Source organism: Pezoporus wallicus, unplaced genomic scaffold (genome assembly GCF_028554395.1).
Source record: "Pezoporus wallicus isolate ANWC-B61680 ecotype Strahan unplaced genomic scaffold, APGP_CSIRO_Pwel_v1 contig_2012, whole genome shotgun sequence".
Classification (NCBI taxonomy): Eukaryota; Metazoa; Chordata; class Aves; order Psittaciformes; family Psittacidae; genus Pezoporus; species Pezoporus wallicus.
In genome coordinates, this window is record NW_026639840.1 from 66691 (window position 1) to 85722 (window position 19032).

The 19032-nt window shown below is 42.2% G+C and overlaps 1 protein-coding gene across 2 annotated transcripts; it reads right to left on the reverse strand.

Moving 5' to 3' along the window:
- Window positions 1-1057: 1057 nt before the first annotated feature.
- Window positions 1058-18994, reverse strand: AP3M1 (adaptor related protein complex 3 subunit mu 1). Of its 2 annotated transcripts, XR_008973028.1 has the most exons (10): window positions 18838-18994; window positions 10167-10442; window positions 9258-9429; window positions 7056-7193; window positions 6263-6348; window positions 5763-5896; window positions 4887-5094; window positions 3363-3507; window positions 2521-2608; window positions 1058-2111 (listed from the first exon to the last, which is right to left on the reverse strand). XR_008973028.1 is itself a non-coding variant. In XM_057416349.1 (9 exons), exons 2-9 carry the CDS (start codon window positions 10437-10439, stop codon window positions 2011-2013), a joined length of 1257 nt encoding a protein of 418 aa, XP_057272332.1. In that variant the 5' UTR covers window positions 10440-10442; window positions 18838-18993; the 3' UTR covers window positions 1058-2010. The 2 variants fall into 2 exon arrangements, 1 of the variants encoding a protein (XP_057272332.1); XM_057416349.1 differs by lacking the exon at window positions 2521-2608 and having other exon boundaries at window positions 18838-18993.
- Window positions 18995-19032: the final 38 nt, after the last annotated feature.

A 19032-nucleotide genomic window follows, 5' to 3' on the forward strand; every position in this document is an offset into this window, starting at 1 on the left:
TCTGGTGTCCTAGATACAGAAGGCTGGTAGGGTTCATCCTGCAACTTGCCGAGTGAAGCGCTGGTGTGAAGGCCAGCTCGTTTTGATAGCATATTATGTTCTGTATGGTGTCAGTTGTGAAAGGAGATCTTGCAGGTTTTCCAGGCTGCTAATGCAGAGAGCAGCTCCACCTACTCACAGTTAAGCTTGGGACATTATCAGTTACATCTGAAAAGACGACTCCTACTAAGATTACTGGAACTGAATGAACCTATTTCCTGAGACATGGAGCAGAACTGTAGTGTGAGTATTGAATTCAAAAAAGTTCAAAAAGGCAGATTAGAAGGTTGGTAACTTCCAATGCCCACTGTTGTGTCTACACAAATGCAAGGCTTTCTTACAGGTGCTGGTTCTTACAAGTGCTGTTTTATCTGCACTGACCTGCTGTTATCTCAGAAATTCAAAATGATTGTGGCCAAAGTTTGCCCCAGTGGTATCGGTGAAGTTACTGATGGAGAATTGATGCTCCTTTATTTCCTTACTGGCTTGCTGACAGTGCTCAGATGGTTCCTCTCCTTTTTTTCAGACTGGATCATTTTTTGTCCCAGCATTTGACATTTTGACTACTGAATGACTCGAGTTCCTGTTCTTCATCTGAAGCAAAGTTTTCACCTAATCATTTTGTAAACCAAACAGGGAAATAGACTCTACAGTATCCTGCCCTTAATCTTTAACTTGAGTTTCCCACCCTATAAAGTACTGCCCAAAGGTGTGCTTTGAAACCTGGCAGGTACTGTGGGGCACCCATTGGTTTATAGAGATAACAACTTCATGGTATAAGGCAGTTTAGACAGCTTTGCTTCATCGCTGTTGTCTTTGTCATGATCTAAATATTACTTCTCCTCCATTACAGAAGGGAGCTTACCTGCTGTGCTCCTAAATGCCCCTTCTAAACTTCAAACAGCTTGAGAGAGATCAAGTTCAGTAAAGAAGTAGTAAATGGCCATCATTTAATTGTATCTGATGTCTCCTGCTTATGAGCATCATGAATTGTGCAAACATTTCACAAGAGAGGATGTATTTGCAGTAGAGTTCCCTTTATTTCATTAACATTAAAGCACACAATCATTAAATACACTTGACACTTCTATTGTGCTACCTAAAAAGCTACGCTCCAATGCACACATGGCACAAATCTGGTGGTATCCACTTGGAACAAGTGGAGCATCTACATCAAAGCAAAGGCGTCACATAAAAAATAGATCTTACTCTCTGCAATTGTATTCTTAAAAAAAATGATGATGGTGATGAGATTGAATGGCAAGAAAGTGGATTACTGAAGCAACAATCACCTCCCAGATTTAATGCAGGATGTTATTTTTATCAGCTCATCTGCAGATGGCACAAATGAAGGCTGATTAAGGCAAATGCTTCTTAAGAAAGGCGATTTCTTGTAAACAAGGAAGTTATTTTTCTCTTCATCAGAAGCTCTTTCTCAGGAGTGACACTTGCTACATCCCAGGCCCCTGCCAGGGACCCTTGCCCCTCTTGCTGCTGCTCTGTTTCTGAAGGGGTTACACGATGCTTTGTGGGTTGCCAGCTAGCAGCTGGCTGTGAGAATAGCTGAGCTCTCTCTGCAGGTGGCTGCAGCAGCAAAACGTGCCACCACAAGACTTCTCCAGTGACCTGTCTGGCCTTCAGAATGTGCTTGACCTCTGGGCTTTGGTATCTGACTGGCAGTGTAGTGTCTGTGGCATTCTGTGGATCACCTACACCAAACTATTCACCAGAACAACAATTCAGTAAAAAAAGAGTGAAGGTGTATTAGAAAAAAAGTACCTTAATTTAAAGCCATATTAAGAAAAACTAAGCTATGCTTTCATTTTAAGAGCTGCTGTGCACAAATGCTTTGATCCCAAACTAATCAGTGTCTATTAATTAACTGGCACCTAATTAATAGCAAAGTAAGTCACTAAGCAGTGAATTTTTCTTTTTTTAAGGGGAATTTCCTCTTGGAAGTTGAGCAGCTTTTCATGTCCTCACTTGGAATTTTCCTGCTTTTGTAATATATTTGACACCTTTAAAAGGCTTGTATTTCTCTCCATACATGTCTAGGCGATTCACTTTCAGTCCTGAAAAAGACAAAAACAAGCATGAATTTAAAAGCAGAATGTGAGAAATGTCAGTCTTTTCATCAGTCCTGCTTTCTTGAAGCATGTCAGATCAGGTAGGAAGCTCATTTTCCTTCCTTTCACAAATACATCTGGTTTGAAAAGGCAAAGAGACCATTCCTGTCACCTCCTGGTAGCTGCCCTGGCAGGGCAACGACTTTTTTGTGTTCTGCTCCATGAGCCAACATCCTCCTTCGAAGGGATCAAGTGGGTCTCATCTTGCACTGCTCCTGTACGCTGCACTCAGTTCCAATAATGTAGATGAAGCAAAGGACAAGTTTTAGAAATCTTCTCACCCTAAACCATAACTGCAAGGATCAGCAATTCTTCTGCTAATAGTGACTGAGGAACACCAGCAACTATTAATTACCTAACGGTTTCAGGTTGTCCCCTGTGTTCTCACAGGTCCGTATCTCTGGCATCCAGCCACCAATCCACTATGTTTTACTAGATTTAAACTAGAGGGTCACAAGTTTAAGAGGAAGCTGCAGGATTCTGTTCTTGCAGAAGGACTCTCGGTTACTCACCGTAGTCCAGAAGCAAAAAGACCACAGCCCGGTACCTACGTAGAAAGGAACTATGTGTACTACCAGCAATTCTCATTTACCACCTTCAGTCATCCTCTTTCCAGGCATGAGCCTTTGCTCTGTTAGGGTGTTAATCCTGCAAAGCTTGCTTGCAGAAGCATTTTCCACTAGCACGATTTAACTGTTTGCAGCCTGAGGCCTTGCTTGCTTTAAATTTACTTTTGCACTTGCCCTATAGACTTCATTCTGATTTTACTTGCAGATTGTTTCTAAGATGAAAACCTAACCAGCTCCAGGGGGAAAGAATAAGAAGGGCATTCTTTAAAATTAATGGAGTTTTTTGACTGCTGTAAAGACCTTTAGAGGCACAAGGCTAAAGCTAGTCAAGGGCAGCATGCTAAATCATCATTCTTCACTATTTTAGTGAATGAATTTGCATGTTTAGTGCACAAGTCAACAAAGAAAAGTCCATTCTTCTGTACACTTCTCACAGTGTTTCTTGAGTAAAACAATTGGGAATTCACTATTCCCAGCAAATCTAACTGTCAGGTTTGGGTAAATCAGACTTTCCTGTTTTGGTAAGCTGACTCCAGATCAGCATCTCCAATTAAAAGATTAAGTTTCCCACTTTAGTTCCTACCGCTATTCATTCCATCAGTGCTGGCTGCATATCACACTCACTCACCTGAAATCGCAAGCTGTTGTATCTTAAACTGGATGTTTAAACTGGGATTCTCCTCTGGCTTGGGGGCTCCAGACTGCAGGTTCACCAGGCCCTTCAGGTTTGGTAGCTTCTGAGGGGTAATTTTGCCGACATCCCATGTTAACACCTTGTCAGGAAAGAAAGAGCAGCAGTAGTAGGTTTCTAGGAAACAACCTATGAGGTCAAGTTCACGGCAAGCTTTTGGTTTGCAGGCTGGGTACAGAATGCAACCTGGTAGCCCGGAGAAGTACCGCACTGGCTGGGAGCTAGCATAGCCAGGGCTCCTGCAGGTGTGGTGACTCTTCTTTCCCAACATTTCTTTTGCCCTGTGAGTGTTCCTTAGCACTTTATACATCTTGCTCCCTTAGTAGCAGTGATTGTTTCTGTTGCCTGACTGTGGTCATCTAGATCCATGCAACAAGGATGCAATCAGCACAAAGGTCATAGGAACTTTATGAACATGAGAATGAGGAGGACAGGAGCAAGATGCTTGGCAAAGGAAGATGTTTAAGTTACAGGAACTTCCATAAGGGTCACTTGTTTCCATTGGTTCTTAACACTTTAAAGAAGATACATGGAACCAAGTTGGCCCTTTACTCATGCACAAGAGGTTTTGTTCTTATCATAAACTGAAAATTGTCAATAAATGCAGAAACCCCTCAGTTCTCTCTACTTCTACTAACTTTTGCAGTTACAATCCACCTAGTTATCCCAGCTCTAAAAAGCACAGTATGCTTTATTTCTGCAGTGAGGAAAGGAGACTTCAAGTGTGGGTGTTTGTTTTGTGGTTTCATTTTTAAAAGATCAAGGTCTGTTCTTTCAGAAACAAGATGTGGAGAGTTTTCACTTACAATTCACATCAGTTGCTCACTGAGCTATTCCAAAGCTCAGAGCAGGGTGTCAGAGCCAGCAGAATGGTTTGGCTCACGCTGCATTTCAGCAAAATGGTTCCTGGGTACTAAAAAGATTCAGGAGCCTTAGGACATTTAGGGCTCAAACCCCAGCTCAGAGGCGAGAAAACAGGAATCCCAAGACACAGTATTTCAGACCTTTTGTTCCCTTCCAGTGTGTCCTCAGGCAGATCTTTTGGAAGTCGTTTCTCATCTCCTGCTCCCTGTTTTTCTGGCTACCTCTTTTCAGTTCTACTGCATTTTCTCCAGCTAAGTTTGTTTTAAAGAACATGGATTGCAGAATATACCATAGCTGAAACCACCAGCAAAATACTGCTGCATCCATTAAAGGAAAATATTCAGGGAGTGAAGAGGCAGAGGAAAAGAGAGGAAGGGAAGGGAGAGGGGAAGGAAAGGGAGACTGATAAAACCAGAAATCACAGCTGGTGTGTATCTAAGTCTGAAAAAGTAAAATTTCAAGACAAGAATTTAATTCTTAAACATATGCTGAAGGGAAAATTTTCTGCCAAGTGTGGAATGCGGCTCCAGCACTCTGCAGTACGTATGACTTGTTCTAATGTCACCTTAGATACTTAAATAACAACTTCAGACTTACCTTAGTAACTGGGTCAAACGTATAGTTGCCTTGTGTAGCAGTAAGGTTCATATTAAGTACGGCCTTTGGCATGTGAACTGTCATGACAACACTTTCTACTGTTTTCCCCATATTCTGTTTTGGTCCAATGGTAACATCAAATCTTCCTGAAGAACTGTTTTCCTTAAAACTGATGATGTGTTTCACATACACAGGAATTGCCACCAAGCTGAAAAGAGAAAACAGTAGCTGAATGCATCTTGGCTACTTCTCTGCTTGATTAAAAAAAAACTCTTTCTCATAAACAGTTCCTGTGCTTCTGGCAGGTATTAAAGTTAGAACCAGTTTGTTTCAAAAGTGAAAAGTGATATTCAGCTCTTCAACATCACTTCAGCTGAAGTGATTTTATTAGCAGAGAATCACAGGGAAAAAAAGATTTTATTCTTAATCAGTGTTCTAATCTCTATCCCTCCATCTGTTTATTTTTTGAAGTAATCTCAGTGAGGCAACTCTCAGAACAGCCACCAGTCAAATCTGACTTAGCCTGCAGATTATCTGCAGTTTAGACTTTTTGCTTTACCCTTTTTATGAAGACCAGAGTCCTCTATGTATACAGAGACTTAGCCACGCAGCATCTAGGCAGCAACAATTACCAGGAACGAACAAGCCTGTATTACTATCATGCGGCTTATCCCACTGAGAAATGATTGCTGAGTATCAGCAGCTCACTGAAAAACTGTTTTCTTGTTTTAGCAGGGACAGAGCCACAGATGAGACAAAACCTGAGAATGTGCGTTTTAGCAACAATGCAAATTCTCCCCATGACAAGAAGTCTGCAGTTCCTCAGATGGAAAGCGGTAGATGGTGTATCTGAAGAACCAGTGTGTAGAAACGTACTTCTGTGAACTGACACGGTAGGAGATCAATCTGAAATTCCCATCGGGAGGAATAAATGAAAGGACTCTCTCCGACTCCCAGCGTTTGAACCGAATGCATGGGTGGAAGCTGACGTCATCCAGCAGCCGTGGGTTCTGTAAGCAGTGGCAGAGTGGTAAGTGAAATCTCATCAGGTACCAGCAGTTTGAACTAGCTACTGAACTCCACACCATTCCTATTTCTTAGACTCTACCATTCCTAGCTATTTTCTGAAACACGTTACTGAGCTAGATGGATTTCTGGTCTGAACTGGTACAGGAGCTCCTCCTGTGAGTGCAGGTTTATGTACAGAGAAAAGCCATTCCAACTACTGAGCAATGCAGCAAGTTCACATATAATGCAAAACTTCCTTTTTTTTCGTGTGTGTGACACACAAAGTAGTGATTGGACTCTTAAAAACTCTGGTCACTAAGATATATTTAGCATATATTTTGAATTTTAGTTACTCAGGATTTATTTACCATGAAAGAAAGAGAAAGATCTGGCATTCCTGAGAGCTTAATACATGAATCAATAACACCTTGGATTTCTGCAAAGACTGTAGAACCTGGAGGGGAAAAAAAAAGAAGACAGTTGACTTAAAATTATTATGAAAGGCCTAACAACCGTTGTGAGTGCAGCTAGAGGGCAGAAATGACATTTGCGCAACACTGAAGAACATGCCAAGCACAGATAGGAAAGGTCACTGCAGTTACCTGTGGCCTGGGCAGCTTGCTAACATACAAGAGCCAGAGCAAACAGCTTGTCCCAGATCAGCTAATGATACTTGTGCCAGCTGTTACACAGGACTTGTACTGTATGTGCTTGAACTGGCTGCCAGCAATAGCAAATAAGAATTTCAGCATATGCAAACTCAGAATCTTCCTTTCTTTCATCCCTATCCCATCCCCAGAAAACTAGCAAGTTGTGTAGTGGTGCAGGAACAACGGAAAGATCATTTTCTCATCACATTTAAAACTTCAACTATTTTTTCCATTTGTATCTTTTGAGAGAGAATCAATATACAAACCAAACCCATCTAAGTACAGAGTATTTCTTGTGGATGTTCCTGAAGCAGCCTAGAGCATATTGCTGGTTTGAGATAAGCTGAAGAAGTTGAGGTGTATCATTTAAAACTGTGTTTTTCTATTTAAGATATGGATTCATGTATATAATACACATATAAAAAAGCCTTTGGATTGTATTCTCTCTAAACATCAGCAGCTAAATATAAATACATTGAACAAACAAAAATGATTTTGTAAGGCATCTTACCTGATTTGTCTATAATTGCATCAATTTCTTCAACAACATCAAAATAGGCTTCATTGTTTGTGTATTTTACTCCTGCTCTGCGCCAAGGAATATTGGACAACTGCCCGGTGGGAAGCGTGTCACCTACATTACTACTGCCTTAAAAATGAAAAAAACCTCAAAATCAGTAACTAATTACAAGAGAGATGTTTCAACTGCCAAAATTAAGAATAAAAGCAAGATTTGCCTCCAGGAACTCCAGACTAGAGCCTGGACCACTAAATTTCATTCATGAGGTGACATGAATGCACTTTAAGCATGTGTCCAGACTTGTGGTTGCACAGCAAAATACAAGGCTCACGACAGTAGGTGCTTTGAGTGGGAGTAGGTATGGGGCTAGATACTGCGAAGGATTTCATCACTACAAGACATTACAGCTCCTTCTGAAGTTCTTAAGCATTCTGCTTCCCCTTTGTCCAAAAAGTTTTAACTGGCTGCCTTCAGGGCTGATTTACCGATGATAGGATTTGTTATGAAGACCTGGAAGAAGCCTTAGGGAGGGCTTCCACCCCTTTTGCTTGTTGTTAAGTGGAGGCTCTCACCCCTGTACGCATCTGAGCTACCTCCTAGCAATATGACTGCCACGTCTACACTTGACCACGTGTCGCATCGATCCAGACCCTGGCCCACAGGCTTGACCTGTCTCAGTGTGACAGTCTGTCCTGGCAATCATTGAGCTGTAGGTGACCCTGTTACTTAATCGTGACCCTGACCTGTTGGTTCAACTTCTGGGCTCCTGTCCTGGGTTCAGCAGTAGCAGTCATTTTTCCCCTTCTTAGTAGCTGGTGCAGTGCTGTGGTTCTGAGTTACCAGCTTGGCTTAAACCATGACAGTTCCTTAACAGTGATGGCACTGCCCCTGCCTGTCTTGCTGTCACCTTTGGCTCCTGGTTCTTAATAACACCCAGTGTGAGAAAAAGGCCTCCTGAACTACCTAAAGTAAACAGGTTCTTATTTAAAAATGAAAAGAGAAAAAAAAAAAATCTTATCACTTCTGGGGCTTTGTGATCTTGGAATCCCAGTATAGTGGAAACAACTCCCTCTGCTAGAACTAGGTCTCAGAATAGGGCCACAGCTCCTGCTTGCTTTTGCCCTTTAGCACAATGAATGTGGCAGTGTGTCATGCAGCTTCATTTGGAGTTTGGCAACAAGCACTTATTTCTACACAACCTGCTGGGGGTAGGCCCTTTCTTAGCAGGCAGAAAACAGATGTGCTAATTCTTTTGAAACTCACACAGAAAAACCCTTGCCTAAAGTCCACCCTGGTGCTGTAACTCATGGGGGAGGAGTCGCAACCCTTTCCCCACTCCCACTGTGTCTCTAAAGGGGAGAAGTTGCTGTTTCTCTGCCTGTTCCTCTGCAGCCTCACAGGGTGCAGCAGCACTGCACAGGCTAGGCTGCTGGGCCACACAGGTGAGAGAGCTCCGACATCAAACCACATGTACTACCTCAAAGACCAGCACCTCCGAGCACTACCCGTGTGGCCCTGCAGCCCACCTACCCTTCTCTAACACAATGCGCAGGCAAACATCATGCGTATCTTTGACCCCAAGTGACACCTCATGGCTTACTGCCCTTGCACCCGCCTGCCAGACATGCAGATTCCACCAGCTCAGCTGACAGACATTTGGCCCTGTCAGTGCAGGATATACCCATTTCCAACAGCCTGAAAACAGCTCTGAACTTGATGGATGCTAATGGGGATGGGGACAGGGAGGAGGCTGAGGACATGGGATTTGCTTCCCTTCATGCTGTCTGTTCCCAGCCACCAAGGATTTATTAGATACCTCTTATATACCTTTCTATAATATTTCTTATAAAATATGTAACCTTCTCCAATGCCCTTCAGTTATTCAAGGCTTGGGGCTAGCTCTGTGCCAATCCCAGAGCACCTGTCTCCAATACGTGCTGCCTGTGCTGGGAACTGGTATTGCTGAGGGACTTTAGCAGCTGTGACTGGACCAGACAGTGCAAGGATATCAAAGGTGCCAGGCATAAACTCCAAATAAAGAGGAAGTTGGTTTTACCCAACTCTTTATTGTGAGAAGTGGTGGACAGTGGCCTCCCTTAAAGATTCACACCAATATGATATTATTTTTCAGCCATGAGATATGATGGGATTTGGTTTTAGCCAGTCACCACTGAAAATGATTTATTTTCATACCTGTGATGGAGTTGACAACGGAGCGCAAAATTGTGGGAGGCTTAATCAGCTCCTTCAGTATGTTAGATTCTGTCGCCAGTGGAAAGCCATTGTCTAACATTTCTTCTAGAAGTTCATACACAATAACTACATTGTCTTTAATTGCAGTCTCAGAACATTCGCCGAAGTAATCCTGAACAAATCAGAGATTACAAAGGAGAGGATTTTTATTCCTGTTAAGATGCTTTAGAGAAGTTTCTTTGGGGATATTTTTGTGTTGGTTTTTGGTTTGTTTTTTTTTTTTATTTACAGAAACCCTCCAATGTATCAAGTCATTTTAGTGCCTAAACTAACTACATCTATAGTCTGATGGCATCATATGTTAAGGTTATGTTTATTATCTAACTAGAAATAAAGACAGCGTGGACAGTGAAATGACTGTAATCTGTTTTACTAGTATCAATGTACCAAAGGTTCTCCCACTTGTGAACTTGAACACATCTTCAGTTAGAAGACAGTTGTAAAATAAGGAGGCTATCTTTTGGCAATGCTCAGTCTTCACAGAGGTTCCTTTATTTAGACTATTTGTGAAATAGGTTGAAAAACTGACTCGGGCTTTGCAGCTCTTTCCTCCCTCCAGAGTGCTTCATGACTGCATGCTCCTTTTCATCTATATAACATGAACAGTACAAAGGCTTACAGAAGGAAGACAAAGTGGGATTTGGGTTGTAGTGCACGTGCACTGGTAAACTGTAAATCAAATGAATACACAAAACAGACCTTTTCCTTTGTACTCTGCAAACCAGTGCCTGACTTAAAAATTGCAAAGGGGAAACTCACTGACAGGGGGTTTATTACTTTTCCTTAAAAGTAGTTTAGACAAAAGTTCCCTTGGAGTAATTTAAATTTTAAAAATTAATGATGACAAACCTGGAAAGTATCTGCTACTCGGTGCAGAAATTCAATTACAAAGAGTGGTGGCACTTCTGTCTGTATGACAGACACAAAGAAGATTTTATCCCTATAGATGCTGATGAGGTAGTGATGTGGCGTTGAAATGACAGGAGGCACATTCTCAACATCGATTGCTTTCTCCTGAGCTTCAAAGAAATAATCACACACAGATTGGCTCACAACGCTCTTCCAGTGCTTCTCCAAGAATATATCACCAGAACAGTTTATAAGAAACAGGCTGTGGATCATTTTCTGTTGGAAACACATTCAAAGAAGTTAAAATAAGCAAAAGGATATGAGGATTGACATCATTTCTTCTCCCAGATTCCCCTTCTTACAACAGCTATTCTTAATTAACATGCACTGTGAATTTAAGAAAAAGGTTTGCTTTGCTGCTTTTCTTTACTTAGGGGAATGTTCCACCACAAAACATTTCACAGTGGATCAAATCACTAACATACCACAAAGTAAGAAGCCAGCACCCTGGATTTCCACTTTCATCCCTATTTGGAATCTGTAATTTATTTCTTAAAGAAAAGCTCACTCTCATGAGTTGGGACTCACTTAAACATGTTTGGCAATGTGGAAGGGTAGCTTATACATAGTTTCCTATATCACATACATAAAGTTTCCTATGGCAGGAGGAGTTTGCATAACACTGACACACATAACTAAGAATAGCACTATTTTAAAGATACAGCTCTTTAGCTTGTCAGCTTTCAGCTACTGAACTAGAAAAGTGGGTTTTATTTGCTGGCTCATTAGTCTTTTACTTACGATCTATGCCAAGTTGCACTTGGATAAAAGGTTGGAATTCATTAGAAGTACACAAAACTAGGAATTTAAATGTGATTTAATGAATAGAACTGCCTCAAATGTGCTGGACACACATGAAATATGTTTACATAAAATGTTTTACACAACTTACTCATGGAAAAAAAGGAGTACGAACTACAGATAAGGAATGTAACTGTTTTCTCTTATATCTTTAAAGATTTACAAATACCATGCCTCAGCCACTTATTCATGGGACAAGAAGCTTAACTGCCTTTTTCTAAAACTAATTCCCAGTCTATTTCTCAACTTCCAATGGGACAGTATGTGAACTGCGTTGTTGATTCATATGAAGTGAATAAACTGTTTTCTCCACATCTACAGAACAGACAAATGCCATCAGACTTCAGCTGCTCTCTTTAGCCTTTACATGAGACAGATATAATGCTTTGGCTGACCCGCTGCATAACCATCCTCTGACAAAAATAAGGTCCAAGTTTAAACTCAGGCTTAGAACACAAACCAAACAAACTGCAACCTGAGCACTGGCTCCTCAAGGTGAAAATACTCTGGTACTTATATTCTGCATAAATTCATTCTATAGTTGAAGAAGCTGCCCCTGCGACTGGCTATTCAACCCTTTGGCTTTCCAGGTATTCACCTGAGCAGGTCTGTGTCTCTTCAATTACCTATATTAGGAAAGCAGTCCAGTCATAAATTGATGCAGAAAAAGGAGTTTCTGGTCAGATGAGCTTCCTGATGAAAGTTATTACATTGTGAGGCAGTGCTACAGCTGGTGCATAGGAGTTGGTAGAAATGGGCAGATGACAGCAACAAAGATACCCTGAAGTTTATTTAGCCTTTGGAGGAATTCAAACATGATTGGGAAGAGACCAGTTACTGGGCGTCCCACTTTGAAAGAAGAAGACTACCATTAACTCTGCATGTCCAAGAGAAGCCAAATACATCTACCAAAAACCTATCATAGTTTTCATTAATCTTAGGATGTTTGGCCATGATCATGTCGTAAAATGCAGACAAAATTTGCTCTTTTGCTAATGTTAACTCTGGCACACAAATATGAAGATGGCACAGAAGCATCTAAATGTAAATAGCCCAGCTGCATGGAGATTTTAAGAAGTCCAAACTCTGTATAAACTGTAAAGCCTCATTCCAAAACACTGGAATAAGGGTTTAGCTCCATCCAGAGTGACCTCTTGTTGCTGTGCCTGAATGTAAACTGCCCAGAGTACTAGGCTGACCTCTCAACATACCTGTAACACTGAAAAATGATCTGGCCCTGCAGATCTTGACAAAACAAAAGTATGTCTTCCAAAGCACACCACAGAAGGTGAAAAACAACTGCTAAAGAAGGTAGGTACTATGCTATTTCCTTCCACCTAGACAGCAGATGTGGGAAGGGGGCCAAGATCCAGCTTTTCAAATTCTAAACTTGTTCACGTGCATGACAGCAATGTGGTCATCTTCACTGGGGCCTTACCAGGTCTTAGATACCTCCTGCTAAGAGAACACTGCCTTTGGTGGTAGACACAAGACCACCAATAGTCAAAATGTGGACAGAAAAATCCAACTAAGATATATGGCATATAAGAGGAAGTTCTTTTGGAAATTGATTGCTAATTTGTTTAAGAGTGGGAAAGGAAACAAAGCTACAAGCTGCGTGTTTCTACTGTATCTCTGCGTGTTTCTACTGTATCTCTGCCAAACCAAATTAATCTCCAATTCACTATGTTAAAAATTGGACAATTTCAATATTGTGAGCACAGTATTCTTGTAAAGGAGCCTTGACACGATTGCTTTAATCCAGTTCAACTAATAAGTTCTGAATTTAGCCAATGCTGAACAGTAAAACCCTCCAAAATCTCCTGGATAGTCACACCACAGCGGCAAGTATAATCAACCACTGAATGTCAGTATTGTTCCACACCAAGACAGCCCAAACATATGAAGGTGATCAGCTATACAGCTTAGAATAGTTCTCTGTACATTTTAACACAGATACAATGGCGTATCTGTTAACAAATATAAGACCAAATCCCTAGTAAATGCATACAATGCTGCACAGAAGGGTTTCAGTACAACCAGTACCAGTAAGAGTCCGTTTCCAGAGGACCTGATATACAGCCCACTGTGGAGAAGCTATGCCGGCCTGCAGGCAGCTTCCAATGATACCCTGACGGATACATGTGACAGTGTTTTTAAGCCCTCACAGTTGTCCTGCTGTTAATGCTCATGCAGATTCTACTGATCAGAAATTACTGCACTTGTCATAATATACTTTTAACAAGCACAGCCATGCAGGAGGCTAATATAATACCTGAACGCAGCCATTTCATTCTACGTGCACACTGCAAGCTCTTTGTGCACAAATGGCTGTGTTAGCCAGGCCTCTTCTTTTGCCACAGCTGCACTTAGGATATAAGCCTATGACTTGATATGCAGTCAACAGAGGGCATGGGTAGCCAGAAAAGGAAGTAGCATTGGACCACTGCCCCTATTTACTCACCTGCCCCAAGCTGCCCAGGTACCCACTGTGTTCATACAACTGTTTGCATGGCCTCATGGTCAACTGGAATAGCATGCTGATCCAGGGGACCATGCTTAGCAGATTCCAGCTTTATTCTGCTTCTAGCATTAAGAGTTCCCTTCAAACCCCCTCACATACTCCTTTCCTCTTTCTCAAGTTTTAGCAGTACACTACTTTGCTGCCCTCTGGAAAACTGAAGCTCTCTGCCTGCAGCTGAAGTAGAGAGTACACAAGCGCTGCCTCATCAGTCAGTGGGCAGCTCAGTTTGTTTGCTTCCTAGTGCTGACTATGATAAAGAAGCTCTTACACCAGTGGGAACATCAGTCTATTATATGCAAGACTAAGTAATTTCACTTATCCCACACAGTGTCAAGCAATCGGCACCAGCCAATTAAAGATGGATTTCAAGTTGGATATCTTACAACTGGTACTGCTACAAAAATATCTTATGTAAGCTATTATTTAACAAAAATAACTCACAATGCTCCCAATTCTGGAGATTTTCCCGTTACTCTTTTTTAGTGCCACATTTCACTTCAGACATGTAGACATCCCTGAATTCATTTCTCAGTACTCTCTTCCTCACCAGAACATTAGATTTGCAAAGAAAAAGAAAGATTAAAAAATGCTGAACACAACAATTCAATCTAGTAACAGTCAAGTTTCCTCACACCCACAGGTCAAGCTAATACTTGTGGCCAAACAGCAAAGCATGTTAGGAGCTGCAGCACTTTGAGGGTAAAGGTCTTGAATCAAAGACTGTAAGTTTAAAAAAACAGTAGCAGAAGCACACCACCAAAATGTAAGAACCGTGAAAGCATGAGAGTACCTGTGCAGCAGCATACATACACTGCTTTGAGATGGCACCATAAAACCACTCCATGGTGTGCTTGTAAGGCTATTTCGAAAGGATATGTTTTCCCCCACTCTGCTTTTAGGCCTAAGAAGCAGACTGGAGACTTATGTGGGTTATTATTTGTGTCTTTAGTCTACAGCAAGCCATTCAAGCTCATTTTTAGTAGGCTGACAGCCTTCCGTATTATTGCCTGACTGAAAGGCATCTTACAGGCACTGCACCAACAACGAGGCCATAGAGGTTTTGCAGCTTCTCAGACTTCCCATCTGACACACAAAATTCCACATCATTCTCTGCAGTTACTTCTGTTCTACCAGAATATGAAGTCTTCACAGAAGAACTAAATATTTTAACTAAGGCGCCTTCAATATGCTCTTTCCAAGCCTGTATCTTTTCTGTTGATTAAGTTGGGATTTTGCAGTGTTACTATTTTCTCAGTCTCTTGGCACAGAAACATCTGGACTGAAGTCATAGCAGGCTCACAAGACAAAAGCAGAGCTCATTGGCAAGAGAGACAAACTGTGAGCATGGGAAAAAGACTTGATTGCACATGCTTGTCCTTAGCTACAATTAAGTACTCTGAAATGTAGTTAATGCAGAAATACTGTTAGCAGCTGCTTTTCATAACACTGAGCTGAGTTACAGACAAAGCTCTGAAAACCAGGAAGTGAGGAATTTATCACTGACCTCTGCAATGCCCTTCAGAGCATGTAATAATGACTGAAAATGGCTCAAGATGGGATCATCACTGGGAAAGTATTCCACAGCTTCCCATGTTCCCTGCATTTGGCATAGCTTCTCTGAAGGGTGGAAGGATTAGTGGGGATGGACTGTCTGAGCCTCTGTTATGTATCTGTGGAAATGAACTTCTAGTGACAAGCAAATGGAAAGTAACCAAATGCTTAAAGTAATCCGGAGAAACAAAGAAGCTAAAATAGGCAGCTCTATTTTGAAGTTAGTATTTTTGTCACAAGCAGCTGGTTGGTAGTTTAGCTTTTGCCTATAAAATCAAGATGTGTCACAAATGTTCCACAGCTGTGGCAAAACCTCTCCTCCCCACCACCCCAGCCCCATTCACCAGCTTTTAAAACAGCAAACCTGATAAAAAAAAAGCTCTGAACATGGACTTAACCTGACACAACATGAGAAGCTGTGATTCAAACTGATATATCTGGAAGTCTCAGATCTTACTAAAATTGAATGTTCTGTAATTTCAGTTTTTAAGGCTCCTATAATTGTTAACGTATCTTACTGCTGCTGCTCAAGTGTCATTAATCTTTTTATTCAGATGATGCCCAAGGCTTAGGCATCTGCATATTAAAGTAAAAACATTTTTGCAACCCTTCTTAAGAACTACCTGGTGTTTCTCTCTATAGTAAAGCAAAACTCCCATCATCAAATCAGCTCTAACTGTCTAACTTAACACTTAATGAAGTGCTTATATCTGTACAATTACTCAGATGTATATTTTACCAGCAAGATCATCCCTATTAAAGACTAAACATTTGGCTTCCCAGATGCTCAGTATACATTTATTTATCTTTGCTCTAATTTAAAACACGGATAGTAAGTTTCTGGAATTGTTTTTAAAAGGAACTAGTCCTTTGAGAATACTCCGAAGTAATCTTAGTGTTTGGTATCCGTAACAGAATTTCAAACTTTCTCCATGCTTTTACCAATAGCAATCACAGCCTGCGTAAGAATCTGTGCAGCATTTCATCTACTGACTGATGAACTTTCCAATAATACATTTGCATGGAGCCTCTGTTCAGTTTAGCTCCACTATAAATCTTCTAATTGCTGGCAAGATAATTCCATCTCTTGCCAAGAGAACAATCTTAGATCCTGAAAAATTGCAGTTCCCCTTGCGTCCTGAAAGAACAGAAAGCTTCACTGTAGACGCTGAAAAAGCAAGAGTTTCTTATTTAAAAAAAAAAACACCAAAAACATAAGCCCCCCCCCCCCCCCCCCCCCCCCCAAACCTCCATGGAAACAATTAAAAATTCATTGCTAAAACTACATTTTTATATGAAAATGGAACATTTCTAACACAATTTCCATCTGAATCAGCTGCTTCAGGACTACTAAGGAGCCACTTAAGACATTTCCTCTCTGAAACCAGTAATGAACAGATAGAGAGGATCAAATGGACACAGGTAAGGTGAGTATCTTGTCACACATTTACTGTTAACTATCAAAGGGATTTTCAGGAACATGCTGCTAATTAGGCTCATATTCCAGCCAAATCAGAAATCTTAATGACCAAGGCAGCAGGATGTGATCATAGGATATAAAAGTTCATCTCAGTAGTTCTTTGGGAAGACGTTTTCCATCGTACTCCAGTAAGTGTAGTGGCCAGTGTGACAGTGCTACCAGCTTTACACTGCTGTTTTTCACAGGCTCTATTTTAAGAGGCACTCAAGGTTCCAGAAAGGACAAGCACAGAGCCAAAGAGCAATACACTACTGAAATACCAGATCAGAGCCAGCAAGTACCACTGGACCCCTGCTGTGAATGACAGCTCTTACTAATGTGCATGCACTCTGCCACAGCTAGGCATCTAACCATTTTTACCCCCTTCTCTTCCATGAGACAACAGCTGAGCAGCACTCTTCAATTATTCCACCTTACATTAACAATATCAGTGTCCCAAATACCGAGAAGTTCCTGTTACAAAAGCAGCCTCTCATGCACTATGTTGAATGAGCATAAAAGATGTCATTTTCTGTATAGGAACTAAGTTTTGAAAGTTATATGGGAAACTCTGAGTTTCAGAAACTCTGAAAAAATAAAAGAGAACTAAGAGGAAGGAACTTAACATTTTAATTTGGTTTGTTCCCATTATTACAGCCATGAAGTACAGCTGCCACTTGTCACCTGCTGTTCAGACCTCTCTACCTCAAGGGCTTCAATTTCTCTTCCATCAATCCTCATGACAAGGTTTCTGTTTAAGATTCTTGTAAGAAGAGCTTTGTTTGAAAGGGTAACTGGCATCTGGCTGGTGCATAGCTATTTTGCACAACAGGAAACTTCATTTCAGGATAAGGACAGCAAAATTAAGCACTAGAGGGCGTGGAGTGGTTTTAATGTTTAATTTGCCATCTGCAAGGAATTTTCAGGTATGTGTGCTCAGATGGAAAGAATATGCTTGTCTCATTATTATTTTATAAACCCAGGTTTGCTTGTGTCTTTGAGTTAGCATCCAACACACCACAGATTAAATTCTAGACATTTACAGTGAAATACTGTTCAGATGTTTGTTTGTTTTTTTTTCTCCATAAATGAGAACCTATGTACAACTTACAGCTGCTGGGAACTGCCAGCTGAATCATTCTGATAATGGCACAGTCAGGTTTTTTGCAAAACATTTCTTCCATCATTTTACCTCTTGCATGAGTAATTTAATTTGCTTGTGCTTTTCTTGCAAAAAAGCTTTTCCTAACCTACACAACCTTCTAATGAATGAATTTTCATTATTTAAGTATGATTTTTGCCTGGTTGTTTACCCAGTAGCTATGATGAAGCTATCCCTCTAGTCTGATTAACATCTAATGGGCACAGGTCATTCATCAAACTGAAAAGATGGTAAATGCACTGCTACTTCAAAGTAGATTAGCACTGAAACAAAAGAAAAAAGAGGCAACCTCCGTTCAATTATGCTGTTAGGTAGTGAACGGGGCAGAAGTGATATGCGATGCACAGTGGTGGATGATAATGGATTAATTTCCAGCGCATATTATGCAAACCCACACTCACAGGGCCCCTTGCTAATTAAGCAAAAGCAGCATGACCGGAACCACCATGTTTGCAGCAATGCTGCTAAGGAAGATTGACGAGAGCTGGGTGCTACCTACCCCTCCTGGTGTGGCTCTGCTGCAGGTTTTGCAGGTAGACTTGGAACAGCAGTTCCTGCATCATCCCTCATGCAGGCCCCGGGCTACCTCCAGTAAAAACTGAGCTAAATCACCATCCTGCGCATAGTCCTTCCTTATCATTACTTCAGAGAACACCCCATGCAGCCCCCCGGGGTTAGGACCCCGCTCCTAGGAGAGCTAAAGACAGGGGCAGCTGAGGTCCCGCGCACCCTCGGCTCAGCACACACAGCGCTATTCTGCACAGGCATCTGCGCCCGGAGAACAAGGGTTTATTTAAATAATAGACTGATTCTGTGTGTAAACGGACACCGAACAACGGGAACGAACGCAGGTAAACCGGTAAGTCCCGGGCTGTCAGGGCAGCGTCCCACCACCACCACCGACTGGGCTGTCACCCCTGCAGGACTCCAGCCACCTACAGCGGCCGGCGGCTGCATTAGGCGCCGAGCACAGGCGGCTCCGGCCCGGCAGAGGTTTCGCGGCTGCCGCCGAGGCCCGCCCCACCACCGCGACCGCCGTGTCCCCCACTCACGGAAGTTCACACCCCGCGGTAAGGCTGCCCTTAGCGCCCCGGGCCGCCGGCGCCCCACATACCTCCCCCGGCCCGGTGCGGCCCGTCCCGCTCCCGGGCAGCGGCCAAGATGGCGGCGAGGCCCGGCAGCGCGAGGGGCCGCCCCCCGGCGGCGGTGCGGGCGGCCGGGGCGCTGCCTGAGCAGAGCGGCGAATAACGGGCGTCCCCCACAAGCAGGCCCCCCGGTCCCGCTGCCGCGGACAGCTGCCAACCGCCCG